At 38.6% G+C, this 22,328-nt stretch overlaps 2 protein-coding genes and 1 long non-coding RNA gene across 5 annotated transcripts in view; 1 reads left to right on the top strand and 2 right to left on the bottom strand.

Moving 5' to 3' along the window:
- The window catches only part of mcph1 (microcephalin 1), a 36,379-nt gene extending 15,111 nt beyond the window's left edge, over positions 1-21,268 (top strand). Inside the window, exons 14-15 of one of the 3 annotated variants that reach the window (XM_085297037.1) lie at positions 20,520-20,757; positions 20,852-21,268. In XM_085297037.1, the coding sequence (XP_085153163.1) occupies positions 20,520-20,757; positions 20,852-20,904 (291 nt within the window). In that variant the 3' untranslated portion in view covers positions 20,905-21,268. Of the gene's footprint in view, positions 1-16,779; positions 17,152-20,519; positions 20,758-20,851 lie in introns of those variants that run through there. The other 2 variants (XM_085297038.1, XM_085297039.1) reach the window with 2 other exon arrangements.
- angpt2a (angiopoietin 2a) lies at positions 839-12,708 on the bottom strand. Its single transcript, XM_085297036.1, has 9 exons — positions 12,194-12,708; positions 8,856-9,011; positions 7,851-7,972; positions 7,505-7,743; positions 6,978-7,105; positions 5,811-5,912; positions 5,016-5,182; positions 3,766-3,896; positions 839-1,957 (listed from the first exon to the last, which is right to left on the bottom strand). The coding sequence occupies exons 1-9, from the start codon at positions 12,458-12,460 to the stop codon at positions 1,785-1,787; spliced, it is 1,485 nt and encodes a 494-aa protein (XP_085153162.1). The 5' UTR covers positions 12,461-12,708; the 3' UTR covers positions 839-1,784.
- On the bottom strand, positions 14,745-15,143 carry LOC146561182 (uncharacterized). Its single transcript, XR_014888026.1, has 2 exons — positions 15,034-15,143; positions 14,745-14,946 (listed from the first exon to the last, which is right to left on the bottom strand). It is a non-coding gene; the product is annotated as an uncharacterized LOC146561182 (long non-coding RNA).
- Positions 21,269-22,328: the final 1,060 nt, after the last annotated feature.

The raw sequence follows: 22,328 nt of genomic DNA on the forward strand, positions 1-22,328 counted from the left end.
GCTTTTGTTGTGACAGATCAAATATTTTATATCCCCATGGCCTTTTATCATTTGGCACACCACATGCTTCCCTTTTTCATTCAATTCTTGTGGCCTCTATTGTGTGGTGTGGTGTTCCTTCAGCTGTGGCCAGTTAATCATAGAAACAGATTTTAATAGTATTGTCTTTTGTTTTTTTTTATTCTGTCAGATAATTTGTGATAAAAAATTTGGTTCTCTTTTGTTATTTTTTATTTATTTTATTCCAAAAGCATGTAGCCAGGTGCCATTTTTATACCAATTCAAATCTTTGTAGCCGTGATGGATCTACTCTTAACTATCCCTCTACAGTCTCTGCATTAGGCCAGCAATAAAGTGGTGTAAATCAAATGATCAAGACTACTCTTTACTAGAATAAGAGGAGGTTTGCATCAGTCTAATATCTCTTGAAATATCGTTACAAACTGAATCAGTTTATCTATATATAATGCAGCACGTGAAAACTAGGCTTAAGTCACTTTTTTATATTTCTTACAGTTTGAAAAATTCTAGACAAACATCCAAAAATGGATTTAAATAGTTTTTTGGTTTATTTTTGTATGAAATTTTACGACGGCAAACACTGGAAAATCTACTCTGTTCTCGATTGCGTCATTTCCCTGATGTTTTTATACATTACTTATTACATTACTCAACTGTCGTCTTGCAGTCAAGTTTGTTGCTCTACATCTTTCAATGGCTTTTCTCATTCTAGATTACCATCAGTAGCTAAACATGCATTGGTCCTTTGAGGCTTTAAATCCGAAATGTGCAGCTGAATCTAATAATGGCAACAATAAAATCACAAGTTTGTAGCATGTAGAATTTATTGTGTATTGTGGAAAAGATAAAATGACAGAAAGATTTGAAAGATCTTAAACAACACTTTAGCTGTATGGCAGATCAGCATCCACAAGGCTGTTTATTCTTTGTCACATGACTTATGCTTAACTATTATGTCACCCACTACAATGCAGAATCAACCTCTCTGCCTTGTGGTTGATTTTTAACATTCAATATCAGGTTTATAACAGCTACTCAAGCATTACATGTCCTAGTCTCCTAAAGCCAGTGTTAACTGGTGTCCAGTTTTTCTTTGTTGTAGTTTGTTGTAGCTTCAAAAGAACCATTACATAAAAATGCAGATTAAAAAACATTCCCAGTACTGTAGAATTATATTAAAATAATTAATTTCCCTTCATGTGCAATAAAATTAATAACTAGCAATAAGAAATCTCCTTTCTTATATGATAAAGTTTAAAACCAACCTTAAAATCTACTTATAAATTAAACAACAAATGTACATATAATCTCTATAGCAAAACATTGTTATCATAAGAGAAACATTTTGTGGTATTTTTACATTAACATTTACATTTTGAAAAATGTTGACAATGCAAAAAAAAACTTTCACCAGATGTTTATCAGCATTTTGTACCATCGTCTCTATTATACAATGACATTGGCAGCTGTTTTTAAAAAATAGTTCAACTGTTAAAGTGATTCAAAGAAATTAAATGAATCTGATAAGCTAGCTGAATAGAGCCTGACCGATATTTTAATATATTTTAATATAACTCATTTTAATTACTATTCAAATAACTGTAAATACTACAGCTATGTGTATTGCTGTGACTCTCCATATTTCAAAATCTACCACAGAAAGATGCACAAAGGTGTATAAAAATATACGCACAAAGTGTTTTGGATCCCTTGAGAATTTTTATTTTTGGTCTTGTTGTTCCCATTTTCTTTAATCTGACTGTTCAAAGGGAACCCGAGAAGTCTGCTGGCCGGATCATCATTGTAGTGGTCTTCAGTGAGTAGCCTGAGCCTTTCCAGTAGTACCATTTGATTCCATTGAAGCGATTGGCGTTTTGGCCCTTTTGGTAATACATCCCATTCAAGTTGGACGGACCACAGGCATCAAACCACCAGCCTACAATAGAAAAACATTATTAATTTAACTGTTGTGTACTTTTTTTAGAGCTGGTAAGTTTGTGTTTAGACACATTACAACTAATCTGCTTGTTTAGATCCATTATACAAAACAACAGATTGTAAGGACAGTTATGTCTAATGTAGGCTTGAGCTGCCTACATTGGGGGTGGGGGGTCATTAATGTACCCTGTAAAGTAGTATTGCTTGAGGAAATTTGTCAGATTTCTCAGAAGCCAGTCCGGAGGAGCAAATGGCCTTGTGAAACTAGCGTAGTGCCCATTTGGGGAAAGTGTAAGCAGGTTATTTTTCTAGCTAAAGTTCATAGATTTCCTCTAAACCTGTGGCAGGCAGGCAGTCATAAAGTTACTGTTTTAAGAAGAGGGCAGCTATATAAGGATACGGTCAGTCAAATCAAATGTGTGTCTGACTGTGCGTGTTTAAAAAGTGACTGTCCGGAAAAGGTAGATGCCAGGTTTCTCAAGAACTGCTCATCCATTTGGGAAACCAGAGAGAAACAAAAAACAAAACAAAAACCCCAGAATTAAGTAAAGAAAGCGGACCCAATGTCTTTATGGAAACCACTTCGGGTTTTTAGAGTGATTACTTTTTGTGGAAGTTAGAACATTTTGGCCGGGCCTCATTTTTAAATTTTAAACCCATTTTAAAGTTAAGGTTTTTTGTGTTTATGGCGCTCCTCACCCACTCATCTGAAAATCCTTGAACTACCCACAGCACTTACTCTCATACTCAGCAGCACACATACAGAAGAACTTTTAGACAGATTATTAATGGGGGTTTTTTAACCCTCGGCCTGACAGACGATCCATTTTATGCTATTTAAGTAACCATACGTCCATTATCATTTGTGATAGAGTCAAAATTCAAATGGTTTCAGAATGAAGTGAAGACGTGCTTTTGGGATATTTGGTGTATCAAGGTAGCACAAAGCATTCACAAGGTACTGCTGTCTGAGCACCGGCAGAAAAATAAGCTCCACCTAGGTTTTACCATGTGTGCTTCACATTAGCAAAACTCCTCAACTATTTCTGCACTAGAGAGAAAATTTATATGGTTCCTGAAAGATAAGAAGTATTTTGTAATTTACAAAATACAGCCAAAATTACAAAATAAGACCTGACAGGCTGTAGAATACTTGGCTGATAAAGGGTTAAAAAACTTGTTATTTTTGTGTGTTGTTTTGAAAGACATTATAGTGAGAAGTGCATTTAGCCCCGTTTAGATCCAGATTTATTGCATTCATTAGCATTTTTGTTTATTTCAATTTCATGCTTGTAATGACAGATCCCACTTTTCTCTTTTTGCTGGACCAGTGCCCCTCTGTTACAATTGTGTATAATGTGCTCAAAGGAGTCCCCTGTGAGAGACCCCTCATGGGAAAAAAAGGATAGGGTAAGGGTTTGTGTGTTTTCATGTTCACTTGGCAAACCCCAGTACTGAAGGAGGCAAACTTCTGGCAGCTGAGTTACTTTACGGGGAATGGACGAGGACCTTTAAGCCATCAGTAGAGAGAGGGAAAAGCTCTGTTCCCAGGCTATTAATGTGAGCCATTGTAGAGACTGAATTCCCCGATGAGTTGATCAGTGATTAAGTCTGAGCTAATTGTGCTCTTTGACACGACTACAAAAGGATGGCTGCCCTTAAATTGGCCTTAAAGATTTTTGGGGCAAGTGCCAAGATTTTGTATGGATGGGAATTTGTTCCAGAAAATGTCCATTACTGATTGACACGTTTTTATTTTTTAATTTTCCAAGCTAAGGCATGATATTTACAGTAGTGTGTTCCTACCTCCTGTTGTCAGTTGTGAACATTTGCAAACACATTTGTCATGGTCTGCATCCTTTGTACTGAATTCACTTCCTGGCTGCCCAATGCTGCTTATTTTGCCTGCCGTTCCGCTGTAGCCTTTAAGGTGTATCCTGTAAAATGGAAAAGGGAAAATGAAGGAAGAAGAGGAAGTCTGTAATTTCTGTTCCTCAAAAGGCATTGCTCAACCTCACTTATGTACTTCTTCGGCCTAACAGCAGAAGAACAGAAGCCAGCGCTATTTAATTTTGTTGATACTTGTGTCTAGCAAATATTTTAAAAAAAACTACTTTTATTTTATGACAGTGAAGTTTTTTTGTAATGCTATTTGTCTGTTTTCTTTTTAGTTATCCGGCATCGCTGAGCAAAAAAGATCTCAACACCAAATTAGAGTAGAGTGGAGACCTCAATAAAGCTGTGTTGAAATGGGACATTTCAAGCTCTGATTGTCAAATTAAGCTTCAGGTATAGAAGTCAGCTTTGATTGGAAAGCAAAAACATGTTTGGAGGTTGTCTTATTGTCAGGAAAGAATGTCTGAAAAACTGAGGCTTTTAATGTATTTCCTATTTTTCATGTACTGAAGAGCTTTAGTACGTTTTCTTTGGGCTGATGCCAGTACATCAGGATCAGGAAGTATATAGTGTTATACAGCATGAAACACTATCCAGGGACATTTCTAGAGTGGGTCCAAATAGTAGTTGTTGTTCAGCAGTTAAAATTGTATAAATGATAGTGATGAGTGATGAGGTCAATCAACTCAGTAGTCTTGTGTTTGTCAGTAAGGTAAAGGACGCATACTTGTGATGATCTAAAAGTTTGCATCCAGAGTAGCTGAAAACATTTTAAAATATTACACCCATACTTTTCTAATGCAGATTCAACTTGATGTTCACGTGTTGGAGATTGCACTCTGCTGCATTATGTTGAGAATATAGCTTGTTTTGAGGCTACTAGCTTCTCTATATTTACATATTTAATTTCATTGAGTTTCCAGACTATGCTTTAATTATGTCATGTTATCTTGGCTCAAAATTAGCAGCAGTTTTTAGTATGTGTTAAGGATAGCAGTCTTCAAAAGTGCTTTCGTAACAGTGTATAACTTGCTGATGGGCTTTTTTGTCCTTAATAACTTGAGCTGCACGAGCAAAAACATTTTGCTGCTCAAAGCATGAAATTTAACAAAATATTAATTACTTGCCACTTGGGGCCTGATAGATTTATTTCAACATACTTGTAATTTTGTGCTTCATTGTCAAGAGAAAATTGGTCGTATTGTGAGAATCCAGAGTTTCCTTCCCAGTCACTCAGCTGGATCCTTAATTTGTAGGACTGTTGATTTGACAGTCTGGAGACAAATTCATTTCCTAACCAGAATTCTCCAGAAGGTTCTCCGAATCCCTGAAAGTACACAAAAGAAAAGTTATAAAACTGTGTGAATGTCCTGCAGTCATTGCTTTTCAGTTTAACAAGGAGTACACCAATGGGAGATCAGAATGTGCTACATTTTTGACTATAACATTAAAAGTTATTTTTCCTCTGAATATAAAATATTTAATCTGTTTACAAAATCCAATTTAAGAAAAAAATCACAAATATTCACTTTTACAATAAGAAGTTAATGAAAAAACCATGTCAGTTTTAACTACGCTTGCATTCATAGTGTCAGCCCAGTTGTATCCTACTTGTCGTTGTACAATTTCAGGGGCATTGGCTGTAATAACAGTGGAATTGAATATGATACTTAATGACAAAGAGCGAAAAATATGTATAGCCTCTTTCTAAAATGTGAGGGGGTAAATGCTACTATTATTTTCCTGAACAGAAGATGGGCATTGCTTCTCTGTGTTAGTGGTTACGGTTTGTTCCTTCTTTGAATTACCTCAGAGGAGACAATCTCCAGCTCCTTAAAATATAGTCAATGGCCCAAACCAAATCTGACCACTGTTGGGCTGTTTGATTTGGAATGGAGGCCGTAACCTGGGTAATATTATTTTTAAGGGAAGAATTTCTTCCTCGAAGCTCTTACCTTTTTGTACTCTTGCCACGTACGGTGAAAGTCAACACGGCCGTCAAAGCGTTTTTGTATAACAGTCCAGCCACCTCCTTCTGTCTCCATGTCACAGAAAGCCTACAGACATAATGAAAAAAAGAGGAGTGAAAATTTATTCAAATATAATCCTCTGTAAACAGTGCATACTTACTTATATTTTGACCTAGATAAAATAAATGTGTTCTAGGTTTCAGAAGTGCAGTCAGAAGTTTTAAAAAGTATCTAAGGAGATCACAGTTGTAGCTCAAGCATGCGCGTTGCTGATAAAAGTCAATGAACGTTTTAAGCTAACCTCGCTGCCCTTTTTAAAAGACAAAACTGAATTTCTCCTAAAGCAGCATGCTCTGTTTTATTAACTGATAGGTCAGATCATGCCTGTGTGAATGTTTATGTACATTTTGAAGATTTTCAGTATGTGCTGGCACTGATACATGTGTGACGTACGAGTGAGTGATTTTTAATGATCTAAAAAAGTGTGCCTTACCCATTTATGGCTCAGTCACACGAGAGAAAAAATAGGATGGCAACATCCTTGTCACTAGGAAGGCAACTTGTGTCCAAACAGTCATGGTCCAATTGGGACTGACTTCACTCTCCAACAGATTAGCGAAGGTTTGCAAATAATTGCTGCTTAATTTATAAATGTGTATGGATTGCCAACATATTTCAATCAGTCTGCATCAATGAGCACAATTAATCTGCAACAGGGGACTCAACTGGTTGAAATAATTTCTGTTTCCAGTCTACTTGAATTGCTTTTTATTGCTTTTGCTGTGTACGTAGATGGCACCAAATTTAAGAGTTTTGTGGATTTTTCACTGTTAACTGCCGTATTGTCACAGATTGCATATAATCATCAACTTGCTGTTCAGTCACAAAGTAATAGCAGACCGTCTTTGTCTTATTTCTGTTTTACCGCAATCTTGAGGCTCCAAAGTTGTTTTAAAGACACATTGATTGCGAGTGTTTGCAGATTTTGCCCTCATCTTCAAAGCAACCTTTTCAAAGGGAACAAGTTTAATGGGCATGGTTGCAGTCATTTTGTTTGTCCCATACCCACCAACCACTGTTTTTTCTAGTATGACTGTAGCATGATAATGTAGCATAAAACCAGCTGAAAACAGTCAGTCAGGCCTACTTTACCTTAACCTCCATTGTACTGTTGGGTAATGTTAGCGTGTAGACACCACTGTTGGTATTTCCTGATTTGTAGACGGCAGCACAGTCCATGAATGTAGTAGGTGTGTCCCGCATCATGACAGTTTTAGGACCTGTAGAAGAAATTAACTTTTTCATTTTAAACAACTCACAGCTGTATAGCATTTAGCTGTCAGGTTGTGCTAAGCTAATATGTTTGGATTATGATAAAAGTTCTGCATGTTTCTTTAGTCTCAAAACGTAAAGTTTAAAAGACTTAAGCTGATGGGAAACAGCTAGCCTAGGTAGTATAAAATCAAACGAAATAGCAACAGCTTGTAGCTTCATCTTAACTGATTTAATGCTATTGGTCTCGACTTTTACTTTTACGTCAAGCTGTCTCAGCCTACATGTAAGGTCTACGGTCGGACCCCTTAGCAAATGTAGGCTGACATAAATGCTACTTAAAAGACCCCCTACTTGATCTTTCATTTTAAAAGAGGTTACAATGGCCTGATGAGGGGCTGCCTCACCTTGAGCGGTGCCAGAAGCGATGTTAGAAATGAGGTTGTTCACAGTGTCCAGTAGCTCCTGCTGCTGATACTGCAGGGCTGTGTTGTTGGTTGAGACTTTGAGCAGTTGCTGCTCCAGCTCACCGATGATAGCCGTCTGCTTCAGTATCAGAGTCTGGAGCTGCTCCTTTTCTTCTTGAAGCGTCTTCATCTCCACCTGCCTCTGCTCCTCCATCTCTTTTACTTTCTTCTCTAGAAAACTGAGGAGAAGCATGCAGGTTCAGCAGGTAGCTTCTTCATTGCCTAAATACTGCTGCTAGTGAATTTGAAAATTTAAAATTTTTCCCATTTTGTTTGCTTTCCTCACCTGTTCTTGTCATTCAGTTTGTTGATGTCGTTTGTTTGGACAATTAGTTGCTTTTCCAATTTGTTGGTTGACAAGGAGTTTTCAAGAAGCTGGCGCTCAATCCGAGTTGTATGATGAATAACCTAAAATTAAAAGAACGAAATGAAGCACAGTGTCTTAGCCATATCTCATTATAGGTCATCCATTGATTCTGTAGACTTGAGACTTGAGATTGTGCTGTAAATGTTTTGTACTGTCTTTATGTCAATTGGTTGCCAATATCCTAAGAATTGGATGGACCCAAATGAAACACTCTTTTACTTTGGATATAATGAAATTAAATATTATTGTGCTTTCAGGTTTAATACAACAGCCAATTTCCTGGAAATAAAAACCTTTAAACATGTAAATAAGTCCTAAATTTAATAAGAGTCAGAGATATCAGTCAAGAGCCAATCTGGACATGAATCTTTGTATTTCGTCACGTTGATCAAGTTAAACTGGGTTTGCGCCTGTGAACAAATAACCATTTTAAAATGGAAAAAAACATGACAGGAAAGAACAGCCAAGTTCCAATACAGCAGACATACCTGAACAAGGGGAAACTGAGAATCCACGTATTTTCACAAACCTACGTATTGAACTGCACATGGGGTTGGGGACCTTGCCACCAATTTCCCAGTTCGGAGGAACTGAACTCAGCAAAAAGCAGCTTGTTTACATGGATCCTAGCTGTGTGTCTCCAATGGAGCTGTTGATGTCTTTGAACAGACGGATGTCTGATTGTGACAAACTGATAGACCCTTTCTCTGGGAATACAAGTGTGCTAATAACAGGAAATGCTGTACAGTTGGCTCACATAAGGTCATTGACGTGTAGCCACAATAATAAACTGACGCCATCATGCCTGTTTTTCTCTCTGCTTAATTTTTTTTAACACTTGCAAACGATAATATTTATTGCAGCGTTTCACTGAGTAGGCTGTTATTTCTGCTTTTGAGGAATAAACAAAATGTGCAGTTTCACCTGTGCCTCCACATTGGTCAGTTTCCTTGTTTGCTCAGCAGTTTGACTTAGCAGGTTTGTCCCGATTTCAATCATTGTAGCGGTGTGGTTGTGTACAGCAGTCTGTTGGATTTGGATCATGTCCTGCTTCATGCTGTCTTGTATGTAGCTCTCAAGCTGCAAAAGAGAACGATGATAATTAGGTTTAGACAGTTTTTGTGAGCTACCGATTCTCTTCATCACCTGGTCATTTTGTTGTATATAATCCTGTGTATTAGGGGTAATACAGAGGTCTACATATTGACATTAGTATGGGACACAGAGATTCTGTTTCTCATTGGTTGTGGACAAGCAAGAAATCAGGAGTTAAATAAAATGTTTCTCATGAGCTAAAGCTACTTTCAGGTACTCGCTTATTCACAAGAGGTCACCACAGCAGGCAGCTCCCTTCCTAACGCAACCCCCAAAGGGATTTGTGTCTCCTTCTGGGATTTAACGGGCGCTAACCTGACGCTTGTTTTGTGAATATGTGAGCCATTACACCTGCCTCCCTAAAACTGTATGGACTCTGATAATATATATTTTTTATAATCTGTAACCCTAATAAATGTAAGTGCTCTGTGTATTTCATTAGTAATGTGGATGATAATGTAAATGTCGGAAATAGGACGATAATACAGTGAAAACATGCACCAAGATTGATTTTTAAGATGGGACCACAGGGATAGAAATTTACAAAGGTTGCCCATCATGAGACCTTTTCACTGAAAACCTGTCTCGTTTCAGTGTCAAACATTACGTAACCTTGCCCGTGTCAAACTTCTTAATGATTTAGGGATTTGTTCTCGTCTACCTTACTGTATTGCCAGATTTAGACCCAGACTAATCATTAAGTTATTTCCTGCATGGTGTTCCTGAGTGGCAATCAGGTCACACGACTCGTAAACAGGATGGAAGTGCTGAGTGAGAAGTTACATCCTTCATGACAGTGTGCAACTTGTGTGCAACTGGAAACCAGCGTCAGTCGAATATCGATGTTATCTCCTCTTAGTTTGCATAATCACTGTTGTTATTTATTCATCAGTCAGAAATGCAACGGCAGACATTTTATTTGACTACTAATACTTATGCTAAAACAACCAAAGGCTGCAATTAGTGCTGATTTTGTTTGTCTTCCTCTCTTGCTGTCTAGTTTGTTTATGTTCTCGGATTCACGCAGATATGTGGAAGGGTGTCATTTGAATTGTTGGCAGGATGTCCCATTGATAGTCAATGATCTAATCAGTTGTTTACTCTGTGTGCCTCAGAGGCATCAGTGAGGCAATGACTGTGTTCCTCAGTCATGTGACAGACATTTTTTCTCCAGCTGTCATCAGTTGGTGCGGCATGAATAGTACTTTCATTAATGAAATGAGTACACTCTAATAATAAAGCACAACAAACCTACTGATTTGCAACTTTTTCTTTTCTAATGTGCAACTTTATTTAAAGACCCCCAGTATGCTTATTTGACTGCTGTGAAGTCCTCTGCATAGATGGAATTGCTTGTTTTTTCAGATTATTTTCTTTTCGTCTAATCTCTTCCATCCATCCACCAAACCATTGATGGATGGAGGTGATGATGAGATTTATAACCTCAGTGAGGCAGGGCTGTGAGGCATTCATTCAAACATGAAGCAGGCAATATTTCAATTCACCTTAGCTGCTTATTGTTTTTTAGGGTTACATGACATACATTTTTCTCAGTGGAGCTTTTAATGAAGAGTTAAAATAGAGTTTGAGCGCTCTGGAAAGCTGTGCCTGAACACGCTCTCACCTGCTGGATTAGATGAGCCTGAGTATCTTTTGCTGTTCTGATGTTGAACAAATATGTCTCTCTTACTTTATTTGCGATGACGGTGTTCACTTCACTTTTAATACACACAACAAATTTCTGCTTAAAATTACTAAAAAGTCTCCCTACAGCTATTGGGTAGCAAAGTCATTGTCACAGTCAGCACAGTTTCCAAATGACACTTCAGTGTCATCAACTGCTGTGAGTTTTCAGTTATTCATTATGGCAGAATTAAGAAATACATTGGTTTGTTTTGTATATTAGTATATGCCTTAATACTTAATATGACATAGTGCAGCTTTTTCACACCTGAGTTGTGAGTTCTTCTCCCTAAAGTGTTAATTTGAGGCAGACATGTAACAGATGAAGATAAGGGAGTCGTCTTCTGTGCGCAGAGACTGATGTGAAACAGATGAAGTGCGCTGCTCCAAGTAAAACCACATTTTTAGTGCCACATACTTAATTAGCAATCTTCTTTAGTCTGTAAGAAATATCTGGGCGATCAGTACATTAGACGTGGCTTTGGATAAATGTTCGTTTGTATTGTGAACAGGCTGTGATTTCTGAGGCAGCGCTTGAGTCTTTGTGTGAGTATAGCGCCATGTAACGGATCAGGGTTTGTTTTATGTTACGAGACGGGGGTCGTGTCATCAAACTGTGAGATGCTTTTTGTGTTTCTGGCTCGTCTTGTTTCGTTCTGATCATTAATCACACTCAGAAAAGGCCCAGGAAAAGAAACATCTCGCTTCTTTTGCTTGAACATGTAATGGCTCAGTAAACTGAAAGGAAAGTGTGCATCCACTCGTGTGGACACCTGCGCCTGCAAGTCTTTGTCAGTCCGGGTTGAATAAAGGTGTCTCACAGACACTGAGCACATTTTTTTGTGTCAATTTCAAATGTCATTAAATCAAAATAGATTCTCAAAGAGCCTTTCATCCATTCATCCATCCATTTTCCCAACCACTTATCCAACTTAAGGACGTGGGAGAGCTTTCAGAAGAGTCTTTCAGTCTTACAAAAACAAGTTTTGTTTTGTTCTTTCTTTTTTGTTGAATATGTGGTTGTTGGTGCTGTGATTTCTTTTAACTGCTTCTATGTAACTACACAGTGAGAGAGAAAAAACTGTTCTTGTTTTAATTTGGTCAAAACTTTCTCATATCAGAGAGCTAGTGGTCCGACACAATGAGCCATTCACCACGTGAAATGTGCAAGTTTCACATAATCATCTGTTCCACCCATAAAAGTATATTTGATACTTGCACGTAAGTGTAGAGGCAATATGGTGAGAGAATAATTTACTAGTCTTTGCCCACGTTGGGACAAAAGATCGGCATGAAAGTATCTCCACTTTGACACCCCTGTGGTGACTCCTTCAGCTCTTCACCACATTTTGTCCTCTTTCACATCATTGCAGTTTTTGGTACCTACGGAGGCTTTCTGTCATTACTCTTAACTTACTGCGATACAGTTTAACCACTGCGTTTAAATTTCTTTCACTGATGTCAAGGGTGTGACACAATTTTACCTTAAGCAGCCACTGCGTGTTGTTCTCCATGCTGATCTCCAGTTGTTCCAGCCTCTGAATTGACTCGTTGTCCGTAGGTCCGTCCTTCTGGACAGGATAGTTGTAGTTGTTATACTGAGTTTGGCAGTTATCCTGCTCAGGCAGCAGAAACGTATAGCTGCAAGGGCCATTTTGGATTTGATATTGTGTTTTCTCAGCAGCACTGAATCCAGTTCCCAGACCAAGGCACAAGCTTAAAACTAGTAGGTCCACATTCAGCATCTTCATTGTAGATCGAGTTATGTTAAACTTACAAATAAACCCCCTTGGATTTTCAAGGTTTCTTTAATCTTATCTCTATCTGATTAGATATCTTCTTCCAGCAGCATCCAAGTGTAAACAGCTCTCTTGAGTTTCTGCAGGTTCCTTTTATTACCTCTCAGTGGTAGGAGGAGAAGAAGCCATCAGGAATGAGAGGTAGTGTGTCCTAAGGTTGATGGTGCCAGACTGCATGTGCTCGCCTTTCATTAGACCCCTGACCACTTGCTATAGTGCTTTAAACTGTGAGTTTAAACCACACCCCCTTGCCTTTGGCCAGTCAGTGTGAAGAGCACTGAAGTGGAGATTCCTTTCAGTACACGCTCGCTGAGCAACACACAGGAGCAGATGCACAAACTACACATCTTCTACTATATCCTCCACAATACCCACATGTTTTTTTTTGCTTTAGTTGAACAACTACTCAGGATGCAGCTGTCCACCTTCAGCACACTCTTTGATAGTAGCAGCGTCCATCCCATTCATTGAAAAATGTTTCCCGGTTTACAGCAAGCGCCCTGAATGGGAGATTCAAAGGAAGAAGTGTCCATTTCAACTTTATTATTAACCATTTCCTGTTTTGTACATATAAGCAGCACCTACATTAAATACACTGTCCTCTTTTTTTTTTTTAATAAAATTGGTTTATTTGATAAGCTCAAAATTTCTTAAAACTCTAAATAGATTTTCATTTCATGTCATTTATTATTTCCCAGTGGTTCAGAGTGGCCGTTTTATGACCTCCAATTAGAAAAACAAGATGGGTTTTTTTCATTTGCATCTACTTCAGAGTTTAAATGACATTAGCAGAACCATGATTCACAAGTATAATGAAGCATTAGATGCTTTTACCCTTGAAGACCAAAAAAGTCACAGGAAAGCTCATTGTTTTTTCCTTCTTACAAAAAAGAATCCATTTTTACAAAGCAGGTTTTTCTGTTAGGTTGGGAGTTTTAATCTCAGCAAGTTGTGGGTGTTTTCTGTAGCCTAGCCCATTGTTGTTTACACAAGCCCAAAATAGCCCAACAAAACATGGTCCCACACTCTTACACACAGCAAAGTGCAATTTTTTTAAATTTATTTATTTATTCTCATTTATTTATTTTACAGACTGAATGTTTTTGAAGCCTTCTAAAAGGTGTTGTGATTTTCCAGGATGTTCTGATAGTAATTAGGAGTAATGGAATATTTCCAGAAACTGTGGTGAACAACACGCCTAAAATGCATGCATTAGCGATTTGTTTTTCTGTGGCTTAAATAATGTTTTGCAGCAGAGAGCAAAACATTATTGTGAAAACTAATGGTTACGTTTGATAGAAAATTAGGGAACTGGCTTCCAGCAGCATGTAATGATACAAGCACGTGCATCCATTTATTTTTATAATAACTATTCTGCAACACACAGAGTGCATACTGTGGGGTCTTTTTGTCCAATTGGAGCACTAATTTGACATGACAAAGTTGTTGTAGTCAGTAAAAAAAAATGAAGGGCTCTGTGACATCAGAAAACTAACCACATGTGTGATGTGTAGTCTAATCACATTTTAGTGGCACCTAGAGGGGTCTTCTCGATGTCAAAATGACAAAAAACTGAATCGGACTAAACTTACAACACACGAACATGCACAATTTTAATGTTTTATATAACACACTGGACTCAAAGTGCAGGCTGAAAAAACAAGGTAAACTAGTTCAGTAACTCAGAACCTCCTTTAGCTGCAGCAGCCTCCATCAAATGTTTCCTGCACCACAAGTAGGAGGAATGTTGAACCATCACTCCTACAAGACTGTTTTAGGTCATCATTATTTCTGGGATGATTTGCTTGAACATTTAATTTCACTGAGTTGCTCATTCGACAACATCTCAGTTCAGTTTTCCTAAACACTGCTTCTCATTGTTTTCAACCTCTGGGTCATTTTCTCATTGCACCATCCAGCCTCTACAAAGCAGCAGGTCATGTAGCTCTCCCCTTACATTTTCTTGTGAAAACTTGTGGAGCGATGAATACATTGGTCTTTCAAAATGCTTTTGTAGATGTTTGCCATCGTTGAGCATCACTGTAATGCTTCTCATATGGTTTTGTCAAAGATGTTGCAATTGAGGCATGGTGCATACCAGCCAATATTTCTTGAGAAGAGCAGATTGATAATTGTAGATTTACATGAATAGTACAGCTGTTAAATATTTATTTGTGTCACGGGCTGCGACGGCAGACCGTGGAGTTGTAGAGAAAGTAGGGCCCAAACGCGAGACTCAAGTGAAGGACAGTGGATTTATTTATGGCGAGTGGACAGAAACGACAACTATATACAATTCAAGCACTGTGACTCCTGTGGCGATTCCTCCAAGAATCCCACACAGTGCACGTGTCCATAGCAGTGAAAAGGTGACAACTCCAAAAACCCGATTCCACTCTGTGATTTCCCCTCGTGACGACGTTCCTGACTCCCGACTCCTGGTGACACAAAAACACACACAGCTCAGCAGGCAGCCTTTAGTAGCGAAGCCGATCACAACACACTAATCTACGGAGGTACTTAACAGGTTCGACTTAGTATAATCCCGCGCCGACTGGGGCTCCGCCACCTTCTTAAATAAGGCGCCCCTCATGAAGCCATCAGCTGCAGCTGGTGAGGGCTAATGGGCGGCAGGTGCAGCAGTCCCCAGTGCGGGAACACTTCCGGATCGCAGTCCCCTCAGCGACCCCAAAACATCCGGGAGCACCCAGGGAGAAAGGACAAAAAGGGAGAGAAAACCACCATAACATATGGAAAAACATATACAAGAAATACATGAGCTCTGGGTCATCAGACCCAGACCATGACAATTTGATCCAGTTTGATTTGTTTAGATGACGTTCAGACCACATTTATGAGCACTCGACGTTCACAAACCTTTTCATGGGACAGTACAAATACCAAAACAGAATTGTAGGAAGTAGCCTGATGTAATAGTTATGGTATAAAGGAAATGTTACACATTTTAAGCACATTACCAAAGAGGAAGGACATGCAGTCATTGCAAAAATATTGACTTTTTCAGGTGTTCAGGCTGAATCACCCACGCAGTAGATTGATCTGCATCACTTTCAGTATTTCAGTTTATTTTACCGTCATTGAAAACTAAGGGAAGGGCAGGAACATCAACAGTGATTCAGTTAAACATACATCCAGTCCAGGGACCATTCATTAATTGAATTTATTACTGCTCCATTTATACAGCTTCCTTATGCTGTTAACATATGTAAAGTCTGCTGAGCTGTCGAGAACACAAAGTGTTTGATTATACAAGGATGCTAATTTATTCATCCTGGTTACAGCGCTGCTCATGCTGTCTGTTTGCCTCCACTGCCCTCTCTGGATTCTCACGTTACAAAAAAAAATGTAAAATTTGAATAAATAAAAGGTAATAAAATGCAGCTCATCCATTGTGTTACAATTTTGTACATTTTTGGCATCAGTACCATTTTGTTGGGGTGAAAAAGGTTCTTGCTTCCACAGCCCAAATGCATGCTTATTAGTTTGAACGTGTTTGAATGTGAGCTATATAAAACAATTCAAGTCCATAGAATAAAGTGTTGTATGAATATATGTGAAAAAGGGGGGATCTGGTTAGTCGTAGCTTACTGTAGAAACTCCTCATCATTGTCTGCTTTGTTTCACTGGAGTCAGAAGCACAAATCAAAAACCTTACCTGATTTAACTTGACCTTATTTCCCCTTCAAGGTTGCCTCCTGCACCTCTAGACAGCACAGCTTCTCTTTATGTCAGACTCAATTCACGGGACTTTATCAACTTCCCAAAAATGAAAGTCAAGGATTATCTTTTAATACACTGGAACAGATCCAACGTGCATCACAAACGCACAAATTCAGGGGGGCAGAACAAAAGTTCTAGGCATTAATATAAAAACAACAACCACACCAATAGAGGATCTCGACGTGTCGGAGAACCAGACCTAGAAAGTGAGATTGGCTAAATTTAAAAAAGATTTTGGACTTTCATGGGTTACGTTTATTGATTACATTTCATATGCGATTGCGCTGTTTATCAATTAACTCAAGCATTTTTTTCCACATTATGTTAAATTAAAAAAAGGTTTTAGCATATATGCTGATACTGATGCAGTGGGCTTTAGCTCGTCTCTACCCTTAAAAATTGGTATTAATGTTCGACATTAATAAGATACAAACAGAATTGTGAGTTATGATAAATCTATCTGCAACTACTTTGAGGGTAGATGGTCTCTGTTTCTCGTTTGTGTCACACTTTTCACTGTTTCTCTACAGCTCCGACAACAGCTGGACAGTGTTTGTAGAGAAGTCTGTCACTTCCACGCAACCTCACCAATATTCTAGAGACCAGAGCAATAACAAGGATGTTTTTGCCCACAGTATGGGGAATACACATTTTCCTTCATGACCAATGATCATGGACCAATCTAAGCCTTTGACTGGGGACTTATTTGCTTATTTGCTCCTACATTGTCACCGTGATTGTCATTCATCATAAATGGCAGGCGAAATAATTGATAGACAAACTTCTTCTTATATGTGTGCTTCTGTTTTTCCTCCCATATTATAGCTCAGATAAAGTCTTTTAATCTTTAATGAGGGTTAAATTTAATGTGATGCTATTTCCTGAACTCTTTCCTCAACAGTGTCTGATTTTGTGAATAAAGACTTAAAGCCTTGAAGTCTGTTTTTTGCATGTATTTGACTTGGTATAGAGCCGTTTGCCCCTTCAGTTTATCAGCTGAACCCTGCTGCGTACTGTACAGAACTGTCGTGAGAATTTAGAGCATCAGTTACCAAACTTGAAAAGAAAGACCCTCCAAGAAAATCACAGCTTCAGTCAGGCAAAGAGCTTCAAATAAGTCTGAGAACAAGGTGAGCTTAAAAAAATGAAACAAGGCACAGAGGTTGGGATTGTAGTTCAACTTGTTCTTACCTGAGTTTATGTGATTCTAATCCGATTAGAGTTACTTGGATGTATCAGAGTTTGATCAGAATTTATCAATTTTCTACTGCAATAAACTGTATTTGAGTGAGGTTTAGCATTTAGCTGTGGGTTGCAAATGTCTGCTGTTGCTGTCTAAATTGGTCTCATATGCTGCAGTGATTGTGCGTTGGTTTAGGCCGTGAGGGTGTGTGCCTCCCAGCCAAACTGCTGCTTTATCTCCAGCAGCCACCTTCAGGCTATTTTCAGTACTTCAGTGCTGAAACTGGCTTGAAGGAATCAGATTTGTGATTCTGATGAATGCAAATTAGATTTTTGAGGGTCAAAGTGGACACTTTAATTTGCTCCACAGATGAATAACATTTTTGAATTTGACTTGAATTTATTCATCGGCGGCAGCACACATTAGTATCATGTAAAAGCGGTTTCAGGGAAGAGTGCTCTATTTGCCTCTTTTAGTGCCGTGTAGGTTGACAGCACTGATCTTTAAAAGGGAGAGAATTGTTTTCATGTTTATCAGAGAAAGAAAAGCTGTGACTCATATTTATCAAGTTTCCATTTGAAATCTTGGTAGAACTACAAGGGACAAAGGTTTCCTGAAAATCTGAACACAATGAATTCTGGGAAGTGTGCCAAAAAACCTAACAATGTTTGATGGATTAGTGAGCAGTCATCGGGAGATTAAATTGACTCATAATTCCTTGTAAAGTCACACAATATGAGTTCATGATTATTCTGTGTTTGTCTCTGCTTGGCCACCGTGGAGCGATTGTGGTGGTGTTTTTGCTTGTGTCCCCTTTTCATGACTGTGTGGGCATGTACAGTTTATACTGTACTAAACCGACAGCTCACTTCCTCACAGACCTTTTTTCCCCCGCAGATGGCATTTTGACACGTCACAGTCGATAAATCTCAGGACTAAATAATGAAAAGAATTAAGAATAAATTGCTTCTTCCTCAGGGCCCTGAAACTGTGCATGATGGCTCATTCTTAATCTGTCATTAACTGTTGTGAGACTAGAATATAATTAATCCATGGTTAATGGTGCTAGTAGCACCTGCATGTTTACTGCTATCACAGGGCAAAATGATGTGAACATGCTTGTGCTTATTAATCCAGTTTGGTAAAGTCATATAATCCCCATTAGAGCTCATAGACTTCATCCACACCGCTGTTATAACACGAAACAATAGGTAAACACGGGTGTTGCTAATGACGTTAATGAGAGTCCTGTTTTCATTTAGAACTGAGCCCAATAACTAATAAAAGATATATCAAATATCAAATTAGTAGCACCTGATGTTAACCACTATTTCATGTAAGAGAGATTTAACAGGCAGAGTGATGACACATCTTTTAAGTTAACAATGAGTTTTTCTGCAAAGGAATCTCTGTCATTATGTATAGTTGTGATGAATGAGATGTTAAAAGTGGAAAACATTTGATGTGGCAGGTTCAGTGCCTTTAATTTAGCTTTTAGACATTTTGAGTAATGCTCTTTGCTCTGTCAGAAGTTGGATTACAAAAAAACTGTCATTACTATGCTAATTAATTCCTGGAGTCTCTTTATTTGAGTCAGCATCAAGAAACAGACAACAAAGTCTGCCACACATGCAGAGCTGTAACTTTTACACTTCTGTTTTTGTGCAAAACATTTTAATGAACTCTGGATTTGCTGTTAAAGAGCCAGAATAGCTTCTAAGTCTTGTTTCCAGCTTTTGTGCTGAGGTATGCCAATAAGCTGCTGGCACTAACTTCATATACTCACTGGCACGTCATAGGTTACGTCTTACTATTAATGAGTTGGAAGACCTTTTGCCTTCAGAATTGCGTTAATACTTCATGGCACCAATTCAACAAGGTGTTGGAAACATTCCTCAGGGATTTTGGTCCATATTAACTCGATAGCATCACATCACTTGCTGCAGATTTCTCAGCAGCACATCCATGATGCAAATCTCCCACTGCTCCACATCCCAAAGGTGTCCTGTTGGACTGAGATCTGGTGATCTCCCTGTCATGTTCAAGTAAGCAGTTTGAGATGATTTGAACTTTGTGACATGCTGCTATATCCTGCCAGAAGCAGTTATCAGAGGATAGGTACACAGTGATCGTAAAGGGATGGGCATGGTCAGCAACAACGCTTGGGTAGGCTGTGGCCTTTAAATAATACTCACTTCATACTAAGGGGGCCAGAATGGGTAAAGATAATATTCAGTTCAGGACAGGTCATTTCGGAAACAGGCTCAGGGAGGCGCAGCTCTCTACTGCTACTGTTTGGTGGAGAACATGCATTATGGAAATGAGAAGACAAATTTAATGACATGCAGCAGTAGTACATAAATACCTGGGGAGTGGACAGAGGTGAGTAGAGAACTCCTGCAGATCAGATGAGATTAGGCATGCTCACGGTGGTATGGCCGCAAGCATAAAATATTCCCCGCACATCGCAACAGACTGAACTGTTGATTCAAGGCAGATTCCGTGTTTTCATGATATTTATACTGAATTCTGCCCCTACCATCTGAATGTAGTCAAATAAATCCAAAACTCATTAAGCAAGTTTTTTTCCCCAATCATCTATTGTCCAATTTAGGTGAGCTTGTGTGTATTGTAGCCTCAGTTTCTTCTTCTTAGCTGATAGAGGTGTCACCTGGTGTAGTCTAATGCTGCCGTAGCTCATCTACTTCAAGTTCTGATATGTTTTGCGTTCAGTTATGCTAAAGCCCAAGTGAAGCAGTCTTGCCATTTGTTCTGGCGTGAACAAAGTATTTTCACAAAGAGAACTGCAACACACTGGATATTTTCTTTTTTTCACAACCTTTTCTATAAAGCCTAAATTTGGTTGCCTGCAAAAAATTCACCGTGCTGTCTTTAAAGTTGCTTTAATCACCTTTATTCCTTATTTGTGACGCTGAGATATAATTTTTTTATCTTGATCTTGAAGAGCTGCTCAGGTGTACGCAACTAAGTGGCTGGTATAAAGGTCTCAAGCTTATTTTCTGAAACAGGAAAACATAGTAAAAACAATGCACCCGTGCAGCATTTGAATGTCCGTTTTCTTCACAGATCTGTCGTCTCCAGAGGCACCTGTCTGCTGGGGAGCACCAGCAGGACCTGTTCCAAGGTCAGCCTGCCATGTTTGTGTCTCAGCACTCGCAGCCGCCCACGCAGAGCCTGGTGGAGCTGATTGAGCTCTGTGGAGGGACAGTCTGCAAAACTGTGCGGCAGGCGGGAATCTGCATAGGGAAATACAGCGGCAGGAGGCCAGAGGGAAGCAGGATCCTGTCCGAGCAGTGGGTGTTGGGTGAGACATATTCTGTTCAGTTCTGTGATTTATCATGTCACTATAATAGCATGTCCCTATTAACTTTGTCTCGTTTTGTGTGGTTTTATTTCAGACAGTATCACACATCTGAAGCAGCTGTCATACGATAACTATGAGCTGGAGTGACCTCCACTGACTTTTCTTATTTTCTCTCTTTTTCCTGTTTTTCGGAGCATGAAGTGTAGTTTTAACAATTGAATGTGTGATGGTGTGCGATTGTATAGTTTACCTCATTTCTTCCATGCAGTATTCATCTTGGTCAGATTTCTTATCTTTTTTTGTGTTCATAGATTTTTTGTTAACCCTTTGGCACTGTTGAATAAGAAATAATCTCAGTTACTGTGAAACCCTAACTTATTTACTGTCCTGGGTTAAAGTAGCAAGCACTACTGTGTAAAAAGGAACAAAATAAGACAATGTGAGTTTAAAAATCCTTAATGAGCCAGTTTGACATTGTAATTAGAAAGTAAATTTTGTGTGATTATAATTTTTTTTGCAATATCTCTTTTGAATAAATACTTTATTTACAAAAAATTGATTTTGGACCTTGTTTCCTGAACTCCTGGATCAAAATGTACGATAAAAATAACTTCTTTTTCTTTGCTTCTTTGTCATCTTATGTATTATTGATTTGTTGTAGTGTAATGAAATGATTACTCCACGAGTGTAACAGCTTGGTCTTGGTCAAAACTCAGCAGTGAACTGAAGAAGTGTGATTGGAGTTTACTCAGCAGGGGCACTGGATGACAGATGACAAGCCTGATGTTTCACAGCTTGGACTCTGACACTTATCATCTTTTCACAGCAGACAGGGAAATAAACACTTTTACATAAATACAGGTGGATAAATGCAACTGTCACAATTTTTTAGAAACACAAACGTAATACAGGGAAGATGTTGCCATTTTAACTGATCACTTTTGGAGCTTCGTACCAAGCTCAGTAAACTAAAGAGCAGCGCCAAAGTCAGCATCATAAATTCTGACTCCATTTACATGCTAGGTTAGCAAATTTTATCATCATCTGCAGATGATGATTTAAAAAACAGAATATTCTAGAAAGGATTGTAAATACTTTTCAAATCCCAGAAAATGATCTGGGCTTTCAGTCTATTCTTAGTAAGCACCACATACCTGGCATACTATACCCACCTACCTAAATAACATTTTCTGTGTTTGTAATTGGCCTCATGTCCTCCTGTGTCTGAGTTTTTAGAATAACTCACTGGCTTTGTTAGGTACGCCTGTTCAGCCGCGTGTTATTACAAATGTAACTGGTCATCCAATCGCATAGCAGCAACCCAGTGTGTTTAGTTGTGTAGATGTGGTCAAGATGACCTGTGGATGTTCAAACCAAACAGAATGGGGAGCAAATGTGATTTGATCTGGGCTGATCTGAGTAATTGAAACTGCCTCTCTACTGGAGTTTCTCACACAACCCTCTGTGGGGTTTACAGAGCTTAGTCTGAAAAAGAAAATATTCACTTTAGTTCCCTAGCTAAAACACCTTGTTGAAACCAGAGTTGGCAAGTAAATGGCAAGACTGCTTCT

The sequence above is a fragment of the Mchenga conophoros genome, linkage group LG13 (genome assembly GCF_057382185.1).
Source record: "Mchenga conophoros isolate Kocher_MC1m ecotype Shallow Benthic linkage group LG13, M_conophoros_male_GT1.1, whole genome shotgun sequence".
NCBI classification, from domain to species: Eukaryota; Metazoa; Chordata; class Actinopteri; order Cichliformes; family Cichlidae; genus Mchenga; species Mchenga conophoros.

Coding starts and splice junctions, on each gene's coding strand:
- angpt2a (XM_085297036.1), bottom strand. CDS start 12,460: ATGAAGATGCTGAATGTGGACCTACTAGTTTTAAGCTTGTGCCTTGGT. Junction 5,183..5,810: donor CGTGGCAAGAGTACAAAAAG/GTAAGAGCTTCG, acceptor GTGTACTTTCAG/GGATTCGGAGAACCTTCTGG. Junction 1,958..3,765: donor TTCACAACTGACAACAGGAG/GTAGGAACACAC, acceptor TTTCTATTGTAG/GCTGGTGGTTTGATGCCTGT.